At 41.5% G+C, this 17,277-nt stretch overlaps 1 protein-coding gene across 7 annotated transcripts in view; it reads left to right on the plus strand.

Moving 5' to 3' along the window:
• Nucleotides 1-7,921, plus strand: part of Akap7 (A-kinase anchoring protein 7) — a 132,786-nt gene extending 124,865 nt beyond the window's left edge. For 2 of the 7 annotated variants that reach the window (XR_013108258.1, XR_013108260.1), the window contains 2 exons: nt 5,890-6,483; nt 6,726-7,921. Coding sequence is in view for 4 of the 7 variants with exons in the window: in XM_076928015.1 (XP_076784130.1) it covers nt 6,726-6,925 (200 nt within the window). In the remaining 3 variants the exon portion in view is untranslated. Of the gene's footprint in view, nt 1-5,889 lie in introns of all 7 variants that reach the window. The other 5 variants (XM_076928015.1, XM_076928013.1, XR_013108259.1 and 2 more) reach the window with 4 other exon arrangements.
• The last annotated feature ends 9,356 nt before the right edge of the window (nt 7,922-17,277 follow it).

Raw genomic sequence — 17,277 nt, forward strand, 5'->3', positions numbered from 1 at the left:
TTCATTTTCATTTAGTGATTGATATTTTGGGGTAAGCTTATTTTATAGCCCAGAGTGGTCGAAAACTCACCATAAAATCAGGTCAGACTCCCATTCACCCGCCTGCTGCAGTCTTCCATGTGCAATGGGCATTGGCATAAGCCACCATATTTGGTTGTGTTTTGTAGTTTTTAAAGGTTTTTTTATTTCTTTTTTAATTTTAGTATCTTCCTAAGACATTATGGAACCGGGTGTGGTGGTTGATGCCTGTAATTCCCGCATTTGGAAGGTTGAGACAGGGATTATTGTCTGTTGTAACTGTTGCAAGGCTCTGTGATGAGTCCAAGCCATCTGGGCTACAGAGGGAGACTCAGTCTCAAACACTCCCATTAAGGACACGTTAGGGGGATTTCTCAAATACAGTATCAAAGGCAAAAGCTGGTCTCTTTAATAGGTATGAGAGTCAGTACACCACATAAACCAAGAAGTTAGATCGAGAGTTTGATCCTTTTATTAGGAATATTTTTTGTTCCTTTATTTAATTATTTTATTGGAATCAAAAGAGAGTTGTGTGTATTGGCATACTGTCCTGAGCTGCTGTTATTAACAAGGCATCTGGGGAATGAACACCCTTTACCTCCGAGGTCAGCATGAGAGACTGCTGTCCTTATGCAGTTGTTAAGCTGAGGGAAATTACAGCATAACTTTAATCTGAAAACATCTCTGTAAGTTGCACCAACTCTACTGAAAGCTAGAAGATAGGTTCTCCCTGGAATGAAGATTCTGGTTTCTTGGAATATTGCATTTTTTACAGATTTCTGCGATGAGCCTTCCCTAGATGCACATGTGTATGCATGCACACACATATAAGCATGTTTACAGGGTCTCATGTATCCTAGGCTGGCCAGGGATGAGCTCACACTTCTCATCCTCCTGACTGAACCTCGTGGTGTTAGAATCATAGTCCTATGTCACCACACCCAGTTTGCTATATTAATAGCCTGAGTGGGTTTGCAGAATTTATGGGGGAAGCTGGAGTCCAGGTCAGATCTGGAAGATTTGTTAATTTGCTTATTTTTGATTGATTGGTGAAATAATTACTTATTGTGGATTGTTAATTTATGATTCATAGAAATACGTTGTCTTACCAATCAGGTTCATCAGTTAAAGTAGATGTATAATTTTCACATAGGCATTTGAATTATTTTGAAATTCTATGCTCTTATTTTAGACTTAATTTTACATTTAAATTTCTGACCATGGTGTACTATTTATATAGGACGATAATAACATTCAAGAACTGTTGCTACTGCTTCCAAGGATTTCAACAAAAAATTCACTAGACAAAAAAAAAAAAAAATTATTGAGCATTGTAATGAATAAATTGTGCCATATGTCAGCAGAGAGGAAGGCAAGAGAGATCAGTTATAGTTTCTGTCCTCAAGCCTGTGTTTGTGTGGGGATATATGTACATGTGGATGCATGTGTTCATACATGCAAGTGTATATGCACATGTGTATGCATGCACATAGAGGCCAGATATAGAGGGGAGCTGTTTCTTTGATCACACTCTGCCTTATGTTTTGAGACAGGGTTTCTCAATGATTCTGGAGTTTACCAGTTAGAACAGTTGGCCAGTGAGCTCCAGAGTTCTTCCCCCAACACCCTCTTCCTGCTTCCCCAGTGCCAGTATTGCAGATATGCACTATTGCACCCAGCTTTTTATGTGTTTGCTGGTGGACCCACGTGCAGGTTCCCTGCTTGCTTGCAGGCATATTCCTGACTGACCCATGTTCCCAGGGACTAGACTATGCCTTTGAATTAATAAAGAATGTCCATCATTTATAAAAGAATTAAAAAAGAAAGCCAGGAGAATCTTGGTTTATTTTCTGTGGTATTTCTACAGGCTGAGAGAATATAGACTCTATTTCTATAGGCATATAGTAACTACCTAGACTATATTTCTGTAGGTATATGGTAAACAGACTGTATTTCTATAGGCATATAGTAAACACTTAGAATGTAATTCTATAGGTATATAGTAAACACTTAGACTATTTTTATAGGCATATAGTAAACACTTAGACTGTATTTCTATAGGCATATAATAACTACTTATAGGCATATAGTAAACACTTAGACTGTATTTCTATAGGCATATAATAACTACTTAGACTGTATTTCTATAGGTGTAAACACTTAGACTATATTTCTATAGGTATATAGTAAACAGAGTGTATTTCTATAGGTGTATAGTAAACATTTAGACTGTATTTCTATTGTTGTATAGTAAACAGACTGTATTTCTATAGGTAGGTAGTAAACACTTAGACTGTATTTCTATAGGTATATAGTAAACACTTAGACTGTATTTCTATTGTTGTATAGTAAACAGACTGTATTTCTATAGGTGTATAGTAAACAGACTGTATTTCTGTAGGCATATAGTAAACACTTAGACTGTATTTCTGTAGGCATATAGTAAACACTTAGGACACATTTGTGCATAAGTGACAGAATGGCCAGGTGAGCATACACACATGCCCTTCCCACTGAGAAAAGCAGGGAAAGTCTCATGGAGGAGGTACAGTTTTAATGGGAAGGGAAAGAGTGGGACTGTCTGGTAATAAGGAATGATCTGAAAGCTTCTAAGGATGTTGGAATTTGAACCAGAAGAGGGACGATAGTGACTGTTTGGGCAAATCTCAGGAACTCCTGCAATGTGACCTTGCTTCCCTGGGAAGTGGAGAGTGGAAGGGATGTTTTATCTGATCTTTTAATTAACAAATTGAGTGCTTGTGTTTTGTTTGTTTGCTGCTTCTCCTCCCCCTCCTCCTCCTCCCCCTCCTCCTCCTCCCCCTCTTCCCCCTCCTCCTCTTCCCCCTCCTTCTCTTCCTCTCCTCCTCCCTCCTCCTCCTCCTCCCCCTCCTCCTCTTCCCCCTCCTCCTCTTCCCCCTCCTCCTCCCCCTCCTCCTCTTCCCCCCCTCCTCCTCCTCCTCCTCCTCCTCTTTTTCTTCTTCTTCTTCTCTTCTTCTTCTTCCTCTTCTTCCTTCTTCCTTCTTCCTTCTTCTTCTTCTTCTTCTTCTTCTTCTTCTTCTTCTTCTTCTTCTTCTTCTTCTTCGTCTTAATTCTTCTTCTTCTTCTTCTTCTTCTTCTTCTTCTTCTTCTTCTTCTTCTTCTTCTTCCTCCTCCTCCTCCTCCTCCTCCTCCTCCTCCTTCTTTCTTCTTCTTCTTCTTCTTCTTCTTCTTCTTCTTCTTCTTCTTCTTCTTCTTCTTCTTCTTCTTCTTCTTCTTCTTCTTCTTCTTCTTCTTTTGTTTGAGACAGGGTCTCACTATGTAGCCTTGTTTAACCTGTAGCTTGATCTGTAGATCAGGCTGGCCTCATTCACAGAGGTCTGCTACCTGCCTCTGCTTGGTAGGTACTGTGATTAGAGGTGTGCACTGCTATGCCCGGTCTGAAAGGGACACTTTAGAAAAGTGAATCTAGAGGCATTTTGTTGGGTGCCTCAAAGACAGGAGAAATTGTATAACACATATTAACAGTGGTCTGCAGTGAAGTGGGCTGACGAAGGGCAGGAAAGCGTCAAAGACAACCATGTTTTCAGTTTGATTGACATGGATAATAGTAAAGTTATGAACAAAACCAGGGCGACCAGAATGGAGATTACCATTTGTGAGAAGCTTTTACATTTCAGCCTCTCTTTAGGAAAGGTGTTGACCAGCACCCCTCTGTAGCCCACACTAGCCTTGAACTTGCATCCTGAGACTAGACATATATTAGAACCAGAATCCCTGGGTATTTCAGATATCTTAACCTTTAAAGTCACAGGATTCTTCATTGCCGGAAATAACAAGGCTCATGATATTAGAACTGGAAAGGACTTTGGAGAATGAATTATTAATGAAACGTAAGTTCAACCTTGTTACCTTACCCATCGAGAAAGCAGGCCGGAGTTCTAGAACAGTCCACGAAATTACAGTCTCTGGTCTGGGTATTGAGCCTAGGTAGGAGATTTAGAAAGTCATTTTAAAAGTCATGTTTTGAAAGGTCCTTAAATAGCATCCCTTCATTTACATCTCATTTTGTTTTCAAATCGAAGAGCCACTATACAAAGAGTTGCTTGTAATGCACGTAGAAATATCATCTGTATGGGGTAAATATTGCAATATAAGGTTGAAAGCAAATAACTTAAATAGTAGGTAACATTTCCGTGCATTCTTACTAGGAAAAATCTGAACTTTTGCCTAAAGTTATATTAGTAACATTTTTTTTCTTGCTTTTCACAGTATCTGTTTGGTAGGTTCTCTGTAATTATCCCTGAGTCAAAGTTTACTCAGTTCTGAACATGTTTTCCGTGCACATGTGCTTAAACCTCTGATCATGGTGTTTGCCATATTGCCACATCTGAGGGGGAAGCGGTTGCTAAGGCATCTCTCTCGCTTGGTCTTAACCCATCCTCCCTTTCCTTTGTGATGTTTGTCCCTGGGAGATGGGGGGTGGCTAATCCGCATGTGTGCTGTAGACAATGGGGCTCTGAAGGCAGTCAGGGGCCAGGTATGATCCTGGGCACTCCTTTTGCTCTCCTAGCCCTGTTATATATGAGGATAGAGAATAACAGTCCTATGTTCCTAATCACACCCATGGTATCCTGCCCCAGTCCTAAGCACTGGCTTGGTTATCATGAGCCCCTGGCTTGTCCCACAGTGAGCTCATCTTAGGGTAGGTAGGTAATTACTATCTTCTTCACCTCCATCCATCTGCCTTCCAGCCTGCAGCTCAATGGAAAGACCGAGGGTGCTGACTGGAGATGGTGCAAGATCCCTTTTGCCTTTCCCTAGGATAGAGAGGATTTGGAGTGTGGATGGTGATGGATTAGCATAGTGGTTCCTATTCACAGCAGTAAAGCGAATACTTTACATACTGACACCTGGGTCATCACCAGTGGGACAGAACTAGGCAGTGACTTCCGGGAAGTTCCCACCAGGATCTTAACCCTTCCTAGGAGAATTTCCTGTCTCTTGAATTACAGTGATAGCAATGAGATTTTTTAAATGGGATGCAAACACACAAACAAACAAAGCGCCGGACAGTGGTGGCTCACGCCTTTAATCCCAGCACTTGGGAGGCAGAGGCAGGCAGATTTCTAAGTTCGAGGCCAGCCTGGTCTACAGAATGAGTTTCAGGACAACCAGGGCTACACAGAGAAACCCTGTCTCAAACAAAACAAAACAAAACAAAACAAAACAACAACAACAACAAAAAAAAAAACCCAGAAACCAAAAAAAAAAAAAAAAACCACAATCACACACACCCCAAAAACAAATAAACAAAAAAACCCAAAACAAATACAAATGGGAATGCTAGCCCTGCAGTCCTATTTCACACCAGTTGCGGCTGGCCATGATTACGACATGTGTCCTGGTGTGAGCGCTGGGAGTTTATCAACAACGGATCTCTATGCCAAGCGTTTTAAGGAGAGTGATTCTAAGCTGTACGATAACCGGGGCAATCTTGATTTCCTGATAGTTAGCACTGGAGAAGGAGCAGCAGATCCCGATCTCCTGGTCAGTTCATGTGCTCGCGACCCCAGGTGTGGGTACATGCAGCTCCACTGTTGTCATTAGCCTTGGGTGAGAGAGGAGCACAGAGCCATGTAGAAATGAAAGGCTGCAGCGCTGCCTGCCAGGGTGTGTCAGGCTGCTTTTCAGCCCCAAATTTACAGGAATAGACAGGCTCCTGCTTGGACAAATGTCATAGGAAAAAGCAACCCATTCTTGTTGGAATTATAGACCCCGTTTGCCAGAGTAAAGGACACTTGCTCTTTTAACTAGCTGAGCTAGCAGGGCCCTGGTGACCTAGTTGCTATGGCAATACGAGCTCAGTGACCTCTCTTCTCTTGTGGAATGTAGGTGAGAAGGACCGAAGGGAGCCTGAGGATGCTGAACTGGTCAGGCTCAGTAAGAGGCTGGTGGAGAACGCCGTGCTCAAGGCTGTCCAGCAGTACCTAGACGAGACGCAGAGCAAAAAGCAGCCAGGGGAGGGGAACTTCACCAGAGCTGAGGAGGGAGATCGGAATGGTGAAGCTAGTGATAACAACCGGAAGTGAGAGCTGAATCCAGTCCGCTGCCCTTCTGCTAAGTCTCAGACTGATTGCAGTGTGCTAGCGAAGTGTCTTGTTCAAGCCCTGGAGATCACCTAATACTTTTTATGAATGATGCGTTCGGTGTTGCTACGACACAACGGAAAAGAATGGGGTGCTGGGACCAGCAGAAGAAATTAATTCACAGAAGAACAACACTAAGACCACGTGCCGTCAATCACGCACAAGGGAGAGTGGGCGCTTCAGATGGCCTGCCCGACTCAAAAGGAGAGGACTTGCCACCAACGGAAAGCTGCCGTTTACATTGCTTCCATCCTTTGACTACTTTATCAGAGGCCAAAACTCGCACACAGCTATCAAGTACTAAGTTCAGTTTGTCACTGTTGAAATGACCATGAGTATAGTGAGTCGCCAATGTTTGCTGTTTGTCCCCCATGTGCTGTTTGTTACCACACAGTGATCTTTATTTACAGTAAATTAAGTTTTGTGTAAATTATATATTTTTGGCAAAATGCAATCTTTTCTATGAAATGTGGGTAATGTCGTAACGGTTTCTAAGCCTTATTTTGATAAGTCAATGTGCCATACTTAATATAGTTCATTGATATTTGTACTTTAAATGTATTATATAATTTTCTCCCTTAGGCAAGAAGTCAGTTGGAACCCAAGACTTAATTAATGAAGCTTTGCACCGAGAAAGGATGGCGCTGAAGTCCAAAGTGAAACAGATCAAAGAACTTTTGTTAAAGCCTGAGACTCAGGCCAGAATTAGAAAGGAGCTTTTTGAAGGAAGAGTTTTTAATAACGGTAATCCAATAAGCAGTGCTGATGTCATCATGGTTTGACCATAGCTCTCCAGTGCTGTGAAGCACGGTAACATGTTTATGAACTCTCAGCCCAGTAAATAAATAGCTCTTTGGTGAGTAACCAAAGTGTTCTTACGGTTTCTACAAAGCCCGCAGACCAATATTTGGTAAGGAATGAACAACTTCTTGCCAAAGAGAACATATTTTTGCCTTATCATGGTCACCATCTTCACCGTCATCGGCGTCATCGCCATAAAGTTGAGTTTTAGAATGTTCATTTTGGTATCTTCGACTCATTTTATGGAAATAACTTCTTAATTAGCTGTTGTAAGATATTTCATGAGTCCTTGCAGATAATATTATATGTGTGCATATATATGCACATACACTATGAAAAATCCTTTATAGACAAAAACAACAAAAGAAAACCAACCACAGTATTCTAAGGGTCACCTGCCTCCTGTTGATGTGGCCCTTGTTACTTCAGAGGAAGCATTGTCTGGGCTTGTCCAGCCTCATGGTCCCTTTTCTGAGAGTTTGAATGCCTATTGAGTATCAGTACTTGAACAAACATTAGCAAGTGCAATCATTGCAGCCGTGGGTTAAGAATGTTCTATAATATACACATTATTATTTTACACTGATGAAAGTACAGTTTGGTCTTTTCTAGTTTCTTAGTGAACAATGTTCAGGGTTCTTATTCCCTACTCTCTGAGGATGAGCCCAAGGCTGTGTTCTTCAAGATTTGAGTAGTTTGCACTGGTTCATTTGTAAACGAACATTCTTTCAGTGTTTCCCCCCATGTTATGTTTATTTGTAACAGCTCTTTGGGTAGTCACTTTAAAACTGCTGCTACTGATAGATGACGGGGAAGGAAGTGATTAGAGATTAAATATGTAGTCATCTCACACACAGTCCAGTTTGCTTGTGGATTTTGCCTATTTTTTTCACTGGGTAAATGATACTACATCATGAAATATTCCTTTATATGTTCCTACATTTCATGCCCCGTAATAAAGTATTCTTTCCCCTGTTGTTTTTCTTCTTTTCTTTCTTCTTGAAACCATTGGGTCCTGGTTGGTGTTCCAAAGCCATGAGCAGGGTCTCTGTAGTTTTAGTGTTTCCTGCTTTCATGCTAGAGGAAGCACAGTGTCACACCACTTGTTGACTTTAGACTGTTGCATGATTTCAAAGCAGTCAACCTCGGACACAAGTAACAGCAGAACAGAAAACTCAAAGACAACCTAAGTGGTGTCTGCAAAATAGCTAATCCCGTGTCAAGAGTAGCAAATAAGAAGAAAGCAATTTGCGTATGCACATCTGCTAGCTACTGGCTGTGAACCCCCTCTAAGAAGCTTGCCACGAATCATGAACCCCCTGTGAGTAGCTGTCCATGAACCCCCTGTGAGTGGCTGTCCATGAACCCCCTGTGAGTGGCTGTCCATGAACCCCTGTGAGTGGCTGTCCATGAACCCCTGTGAGTGGCTAGCCATAACTCCCTTGTGAGCTGCCGACAGGAACCCCCTTTTAGTAGTGGAGCCCTCACAGCTTTTCTTGGGCAACCCTAAAGGAAGTAAAGATGCTTAGGCCTGTCCTTGTTTTTCAAAGGAGGAAACCCACTCCAGGGGTTGGGTGCCCTAGGCAAAACCACATTGCTGCAAGGAATTTGGACCTGAACCATAGTCCAGTGGCCCCAGGGCTCCATTGTTACTTTGACTATCCCCTAATCCACGTGACCAATTTCAAATCAACACATTTTAGCACCAGTCCATATCTTCTCCTGAAGGACTTACCGGCAATCTAAGGAGCTTGAAAGATGTAGTACCCAGATTCCACGTCTCTCTGTTAACTTTAGTTGCCCGTCAGTTTCTGTTGTTAAATACCCATGAAGACCTGGGCTAAGGTGCCAGGTGATTTGGGCACACAATTAAATCTCATCCTTAAGTGGTTCTAGTAGGAAGTAATTAGTATTTTCTAGGTTAGGACACTGGGGGAACTTTATGCTGAAATGGCCAAGGATATAAAACAAAAGAGTGCTGAAATTAAATTCAAATCTATTCTACTTAAAAGGTGACATCTCCCACAATGGGGTATTCACCAAATACAATATTTCAAAAATTAAAGACGAGTAATAAAGAGAAAGTCCTTGAAACCCCCCACACCACAAACACACAAAGACACAGTCACATACACATACACACAGTCACACACATACACACAGTCACACACACACAGTCACATACATACACAGTCACACATACACAGTCACACACACATACATAGTCACACACACATGCACACAGACATACATGCACACTAACCTGGTTCTAAATTTCTACAAACATGAGAGGGGTCAGCTGATATTATAAAGGAATGGCATCTAGATATCTAGTGAGTCTGATCCTTGTCAGTGGACTCCCCATGTGACCCTGCTCCCAGAACGCCGGACCAGGAAGCAAATGTTGCTCTAGACTTGGGCTTCACTGACAGAATTCTTGAGCAAACCAGTTAGGTTCTGAGCCTCACTTCCCAGTCTGGCCAGGTGGTTTTGTTGGACCCAAAGATCCCAAACCAGGGGACACGCTCCCACAGAATCACTCACAGACGGGATTCACTGCAAAAACATGAGGTTTATTGATAAATTGATAACCAGTGCACTGGGGTTCCCTTGCATGCAGGCAAGAGGAACCCCAGACTAAAGCTAAGGGCAGCTTATATACCATTTTCACAGAGTTTACGAGGGCAGTTATACAATTACCTCTTAAACAATAACCACAAAGGCTGACGTCCAACAGCAGTTCCCAGGCTTGGTTTCTAGGTAACTCAGATTTCTGTTTACCCAGGTTTATTACGTTAAGGGCCCTGCTTCCTGATTACTTCTTATCTTGGGCCCTCTCCTGGATTGTGCTCTTCCCGGGATGTGTCCCTGGGGGAAGTTAATGTATGAGTTTAAAACAGAAATCGGAGCTTCTTTTTAACCTTAAGTTTCTATAGTTTCAAGGAGCCTAGGGCAGTTTTCTTTGGCATCTGCCCTGACACTGCCAGTCTTTTGGCTGCTGGGCTGGGTCACATCATTTCCCCTGGTGACATTAGATGCCTAGGTATCTGGAGGATGTCCCCTTCTGTTTCACTTGTGGGTTGTCAGTTTCATGAAGGGAACCTGTATGGGAAATATTCTCATTTAGAACCACATTCCAACATTTTAACAGTCAGTCAGTAGAGAAATAGATCCTACAAGAGTAAAGGGTATAGGAAAGTGATCCTTTGAACAGCGGGGCTCTACTGTGTCAGCTTTCAGCTTGGCCTCACTTGTAAAATCCCAGATTCTGCCAGTCCCCTTCTCAGTGTAGACCACACGGAGGGCCTTTGTCCTTTGGATATACAGGTTGTTGTACTTTATATGACATTTTTGGGATTAGAAGTGTATCTGATACTAGTTTTTTTTTTTTCCAGATTTTGGATTATTTGTGATTCCTTAGGTATAGACCCCATATCTGAATAGGAACTTCATCTACTATATTAATATGTGTATATCTTACACACCAGTCTCAAGGTCATTTTATATCATTTTTATTGCAACTCATCCCATGTGGCCGGGTGAGGAGTGTTCTACTTGTGACGTCCTGTCAACATTCTTTATGTTTGGAATTTTTAAACCCTTACGCTCTCTACTTCTGCCTTAGGAATGTTTGACTTGTGTTAGATTTACATCTAGACTATAGGTAGAATCAAATGCTTTTCTGAAAAAGCCCAAATGTGTCAATTCCCATAAATCATATGTTTTACTAGAGAGGTGATGACAGCAGTCGGACATTATAATCTACATGTCACATCAGGCACACAATCAATGAGACATGTTTGCTCTTCAGATAGAACATCCTTAAGTGTAAATTGGTGAGCGGGTACCCTGTCGTCAGCCATTGTTCTTAGCGTTTTATTTTCTTATTTTTTTTTAAGGTTTGTTTGGTTGTTTTTGAGATTATGATGACATCATTTCATTCCCTTTCTTCCCTTTAAATCCATATTTCCACTTCCCTTACTCTCTTCCAAATTCGTGGCCTCGTTTTAAAAATTGCTATTACATATATGTGTATGTAAATATATATACAGATATATGCAGTGCAATACATATTACATATATGTTATATATATTACTAGCAATATGCATATATTACTAAATACATGATGTAACCTGTTCAATGTGTATACTATTACTTGTATGTATGCATGTTCATGGCTGACATCTGGGCATTAGATAACTAACTGGCGAGCTCTTCCCTGGGGAAGAGTGTTGCTCCTGCTCCCAGCATTCCTTAGTTGCCTGGAGTTCTTTGTCAAAGGTTGAGGCTGCCTGAGCTTCCCCCTTCTGTGTGAGCATGTCAGCTGGTGTCACCATTGTTTGCATTGTGTTTTGGTGGCCATGTTGATGAGACTTCATGGGTATAGCTTCTGACATCCTCAGGAGACACAGTCTCACAGCTTACAGTCTTTATATTTCTTCAGTGGTCTCTGAGCCTTACATGTGGGAGTCATAGTATCAGTTATACATGTATATAGTATCAGTTATACATAGTATTACATGTGGGAGTCATAGTATCAGTTAGAACGTAGCTCACAACTCCGCATTTTGATGGGTTATGGCTCCCTGCAATGGTCTCTTGTCTGCTTCAAAGAGAAATTCCCATCGATGAGGAGTTTCTCATCAGTTTTGTGTGGGTACAAGGACAAATGTTACAATCTGTCTTCAGCATTTTCAAACATCACCTGTAATAGTTTTATCTTCAGAAATTGCATAGATACTTTCATGAATTCCAGATTTTCCAGATCCCAAAATATAACTAAACAAATAAATCAGAATACATTCAAAACATTTCCCAGTCCCTGTTGTGGTGACTCTCCAACCCCAGTAAACCCGTGCAGCTATAATAGTTGTAAGCTGCAAGCCTAGACTGGGCAGATCTACCACTACACTACTCTACTCCCCAGCTATGAGATCCCTTGCTACTTACAGCTCCTCCAGGCCACATTGTTCTGCTCCATCTTTCTCTTTCTCCTTTGTCTCCTCATCTCCTCTTCCAACTTCCTCTCTCTCCCTCTCTAAAACCTCCAGCCCCACCTTTCCCTTCCACTGCCCAATCACAGGCTCTAGCCTTTATTTGACCAGTTAAAACGGGGAGAAGGGTCTCTTGAAATCACCTGAGTATGGGATTCAGTCCTCTTGAGGAAGCAGAATTAGCATCAAAATGCAAAAGCACCAGGGCAATCTCCAACAAGTCCCTACATGCATTTGATAGTTCCGCACATTCCAACAAGATAAACTCCTAGATGGTTCCATTCATATATTAAAATGGATATTAGGGCAATTGCCTTGGAGTCAGTGAGTTTAAAATTATGATACAACCCACGGCCGCTCTTCCCTGGATCACTGTATTGGGGACGATGAGGCTCTTTTAGAAGGCCACTTGAGAAATTTTGAAGACAGGCAACATTAACTTCTACAGTACACCATGCTCTAAGCCACCAATTTGTATTTCTTTAAATGCAACCGATGAATTCAGGTGATGGAAATTGCCCTGTCTGGTCCTCTATAAATCCCTTTATTAGTCACACATTGGAACACCATGAAATTCTCTTGTAGCGGTAAAGCTAAGGACAAACACAGTAGAGATTGCACAGCAGAATGGAGAAAGTGTTCCCTGGAAACCTACATGGCTTCCCTCTAATGATCCAAATCGCTTTCTAAACACCGCTATCGTAGGGAAGCACCTGCTTGTGCCCCTGCCAGCTTAACTAATTCTATGGCTTACACACCTCTTGCTCTTTGAAAACTATATTGTAAGTTGGTATAGCATTGCAAATATCTCCCTACAGTTCCTGCCCCAACCCATCTGGGCACAATGTCTCTATGGTGTCTTTGTACTAAGGGAATCTGTAAATTCTTCACTGATTTCCCCCCTAGCGTACATTCCATCTCACCTATAACTTCAGAAAATATTTTTATATCTACATATGTGAGATGTAAAAAGTCGTAGGAGGTGAGAGGACAAAGAAACGAGAATCTTTAAGGCTGGGAAGAAATCATGGTGCTGAGAGCGACAGAAAAGGCACATATGCACCAAATGCAAATATCTGCTATGGCCACTGAGTGGGGAAAATGGCATGAATATGCAGCAGTGGGGAGAGACTGAGTATATCCTTGAGATCCTTGAGGACAAATTTGGAAGCTGTTCTCGCCAAGCCTGTGTTTGGGGAGTGCCTTTAGGAAAAGGCTTGCATTGAGGGCTTTTGATGACTTGGTGGACATTTGTCACAGCTAGTGACAGCTTGGTATCTTTAGAACACCTTCACTATGTTCATTAAGCTCCTACCATTTAAGCCCTGCTTCCCCAGGGGAGACGCCCCAGGAAGAATCCTGGAACTGAGCAGCTCATTGGTGCGCTGAGGTTCAGATTTGGGATCTGGGCTTCACCAAGAAAGAGGGAGACCCTGAATTGAATCAGGCCATTCTGATGAGGGATGGTGGCTCAGAGAAGCAGCAGTGGGGCTGGGAGTATGGCTCAGTTGGTAAAGTTCCTGCCATGCAAGCCTGAAGACTTGATATTAGGTCTCTGGATGCATTCGCCTGTGACCCCAGTGTTGGGGTAGGGCACAAAGATAAGTAGTTCACCGGCAAGCCAGTCTTGCCAACCAGTGAGTCCCAGGTCCACTGTGAATTTTCTCATATAATATGGAAGATATTGAGGAAGACATCTGATATCAACAGACCTCCTCATGCATATGCAGACACATACATATGCCTCTGTATGTGCATGCACACATACCCACATAAACTGTATTCACGCCACCTCCACATACATATATAGCTTGGTTAGGTCAGATATACTGACAGTGGATAGTGGTACAGGGTAACTCAAGAGTAGCTGGCAATGTAACGGAGCACTGTTCTTTTTCTTGGCTTCCCAGCCTGATCTTCTGAGTCCTCCGGGTAGTCTATAATTACTAAGTTCTGGTTCTGCTTTAAACTGGCTGAGATTTGGCTGGAGAGGTGGCTCAGCAGTTAAGATCACTTGTTACTCTTGCAGTGGACCTGGTTTCAGTTTCCCAGGACCCACACAATGGCTCACAACCATCTGTAATTCTATTCTAGAGATACAGGGGATCAGACTCCATCTCTGGCCTCTGTGGGCACCAGTCACACACATGGCATATATACATGCATACATGCACATACACTCATACACACGAAGTAAGTGAATATTAAAAAAACTGGATAAAGCAATTAAATATCCAAACTAATCCAAATTATTTCCAAACCGCATTTCAACACAGGTCCTAGTGGGCACTTTGGATCTGATGCATCTACATATTATAGGTATTGTTGCATAAATTGTAGGAGTGATTGTGTGCACATTAGTATCTCTGTTCCTGTTCTAGAGTCATTAAATACAGCAGCAGACTCTGGGTATTATGACAGTTAGGTAGCCCCATGTAATTTCCAAATACTCGCCAAATAAAGTCACTCACTCCCCAGTTGAGCACATATATTAAGAATTGCTTCCCTGGCAGCATAAGAGACAATGTCCTTCGTTTCTACCCAGTCAAGAAGTAATTTAGCCTTCAAGGACACAAGCTCACTGGGACTCTGCACACATTATCTGGATGGAAATGGGAAATGAAACTACCTTCATCTCTTGTGTGACGAAGACCAAACATTTATTACACTTAAAATAGTTGGATAGATCAATTATAACAGCTCTTATAAAGTCATTATTTCATAAATTTTCTTGGTTAACTGATTGAGGGAGCAGTCTTAGAGAAGGCAATCTCTAAATCCTAAGACAGTATGACATGCTGAATATATTATTATTATTATTATTATTATTATTATTATTATTATTATTATTATTATTTATAACAACAGGGCTACTTCTTGTTTAGTTTTATAAAAACAAAATATATATTATGTACCAAATGAAAAGTCCAATTTTCTGAGATGTGCTAGAAATATAGGAACATTTTAACATGAGAAAAATACTAATTTTCTTTGAGTGGCAGAATAGAAAGATTTTAGTTAAAGAAATGAGAAAGAACTTTCCCTATAGGCTTTAATAAAACTTGAAGGGTAGCTTCTGAATTATGTGGCATATGGAAATGAAGAGATAATGTCACAGGAAGGGCTGTATCATGGTAAGCACTCTGAGATGTCCAGTGGAGTGTTCAGATGAAAGGACCAGAACAGAAGGAAGAGGACATGTGCTTCACCTTCAACACTTGTGGGGAGTTTAGACTTTGAAAGAGAAGTTAGCAGTTCTCGGTGCATTCAGAATGTCATACTCACACTAAGAAAACTCTATATGGTTTGTTTCTTGCCATAATGGATTATTTTCAGAAGTCAGTGACTATCTGGCACCTACCTAAAAGGAAGCAATTTGAGTAAGGATGCTGGTCCTGTGACAGCCTGGGTCCCTGTTCCCTGTTCTTCATCTCTCTAAATGTTCTTTTCCTTGTAACTTCTACGGACAGCCTTTTCCATGTAATTTCATAATAAATTCCTCTGTCTTGTTTATACAAGACTTGACCAAAGACTTATCTTGAACAATGGGATGTCGGTAGATGTCGAACAAGGATGTTGGTAGATGTAGGACAAAGCACAAAGATACATGGGGCCGACTGAACCATACCTATAGCCTGGAGAAGACCTCCGACATGATGTGACTAATGGCTCCTCCCATGAAGGCACAGCATTGGTCACTGTTTGGTTTGCAACATTATTCTTTTAGATACTGGCTAGTATGGTTCTTACAAGCCGAATGGAAACACAAAAGCAAGGTTAAGCCCATAGTGCATCACGGCCATCTTGGAAGTAGCTAAGTCTCCTCTGATGGGATTGGAAGCCTGTGCCACAAGCAGTTATCCATGCCTGGGACTTTAAACTATATTAAAAAGCCATGACTAGGGGCTGGCGAGATGGCTCTGTGGTGCAGAACACGCGTTGCTCTTGATGGGGACCTGGATTTGCTACCCAGCAGCTACATGGCAGCTTATGATCATTCATAACTCCAGTTCAGGGGATATGGTGTCCTCGTTGACCTCTATGGGCACCAGGAATGCCCACCATGGTTCAAGACAGGCTTGCAAGCAAAACACTCAAAAACATAAAAATAGAAGTATCTTAAAAGATTAAAGCAAAAGGATCCCATGGCTGTAGAGGTCATAAGCCCTGGGGAAGAACTTACAATTATTGTTAAGATAGTAGTGTTAGACTGCCTTCTGAATATCTGTGGATGTACTTACGACAAATGCGACTCTCATCCTTAGTCAGAGAAGCCTCTCTTTGTAGTGAAGGGCAGAGACTCACTGCCGTTCAAGGTGCTGAGATTAAGTGCAGGCTGAGGGCTCAGCTCTAAACAAGGCATTTATACCACCCTTCTAAGGCTCAGGGACCATCAGGGAATAGAGAGCAGAAAGAATGTTGGAAGCTGAAGATGCAGAGGTCTTGGACTGCAAACTTCTTCTGGGTATTTGCAAACATAAGCACACAGCAGCTGTGGTTTCCTGCGCTGAGTTTGCACAAGATTGGTCCTATCACCAATCAATTATGGATACAGCAGGTGATAATGCATGGGACCTAACCCTCCTCCTGCTGGATTATGGGCTATATATAAATTCTGGGAGAGGGGCAGTCCTTGTCACACAGATAGCCCTGGTTAAACTCAGTAGACACAAAGCAAAACAAAAATTTAGGAGTATGGAAAAAAGATTTGTAGAGAAGAGGAAAATGTGTCATCGGTGGGGATGAGAGTTATAACATTCGTGTGGACATACTGGCTATATCAATGAGGCATTATATAATTTAATTTGATATTTAATATTTTAAGCAATATATGTTAATGTGAAAACCCAAAATATTAATAGCTATGCTTTCTAAGTGATGGTATTAAAGATGTGTTTAGTTCTTAGTTTATATAATTGGGGATACTTTGCAATGTCATACAAAGTATTGTTATAAGTCAAATCATAAATGCTTTTTAAAAATAAAAAGTATATAGTCATATGTTAGATAATATATTTCATCTCAGTCATAAGTATATACTGTGTGAAGATTACATTCTTATATGTGTGAATATAGGGTTTACTCCTTCATTCACCCATGAATTTCTTGGGGTTAGATCTTGGACTGGGCTGGGTGCTTAGTTTGCAAAAGAGCCATCTGTTGGGATGAGGCCATGAGTATTAATATTTTATTCTTTTCTTTGCAACCTCTTTGTTTCTTCATTGTTCGTTATATTTATAACATCCTGTCTTCAGTGAGAGGTTATAAACAATATGAGAATAGAAGAGGCCAATTTTCACAGATTTGACACTTGATCTCCCACTGCCCCAGTTATTAG

Source organism: Arvicanthis niloticus, chromosome 30 (genome assembly GCF_011762505.2).
Source record: "Arvicanthis niloticus isolate mArvNil1 chromosome 30, mArvNil1.pat.X, whole genome shotgun sequence".
NCBI lineage: Eukaryota > Metazoa > Chordata > Mammalia > Rodentia > Muridae > Arvicanthis > Arvicanthis niloticus.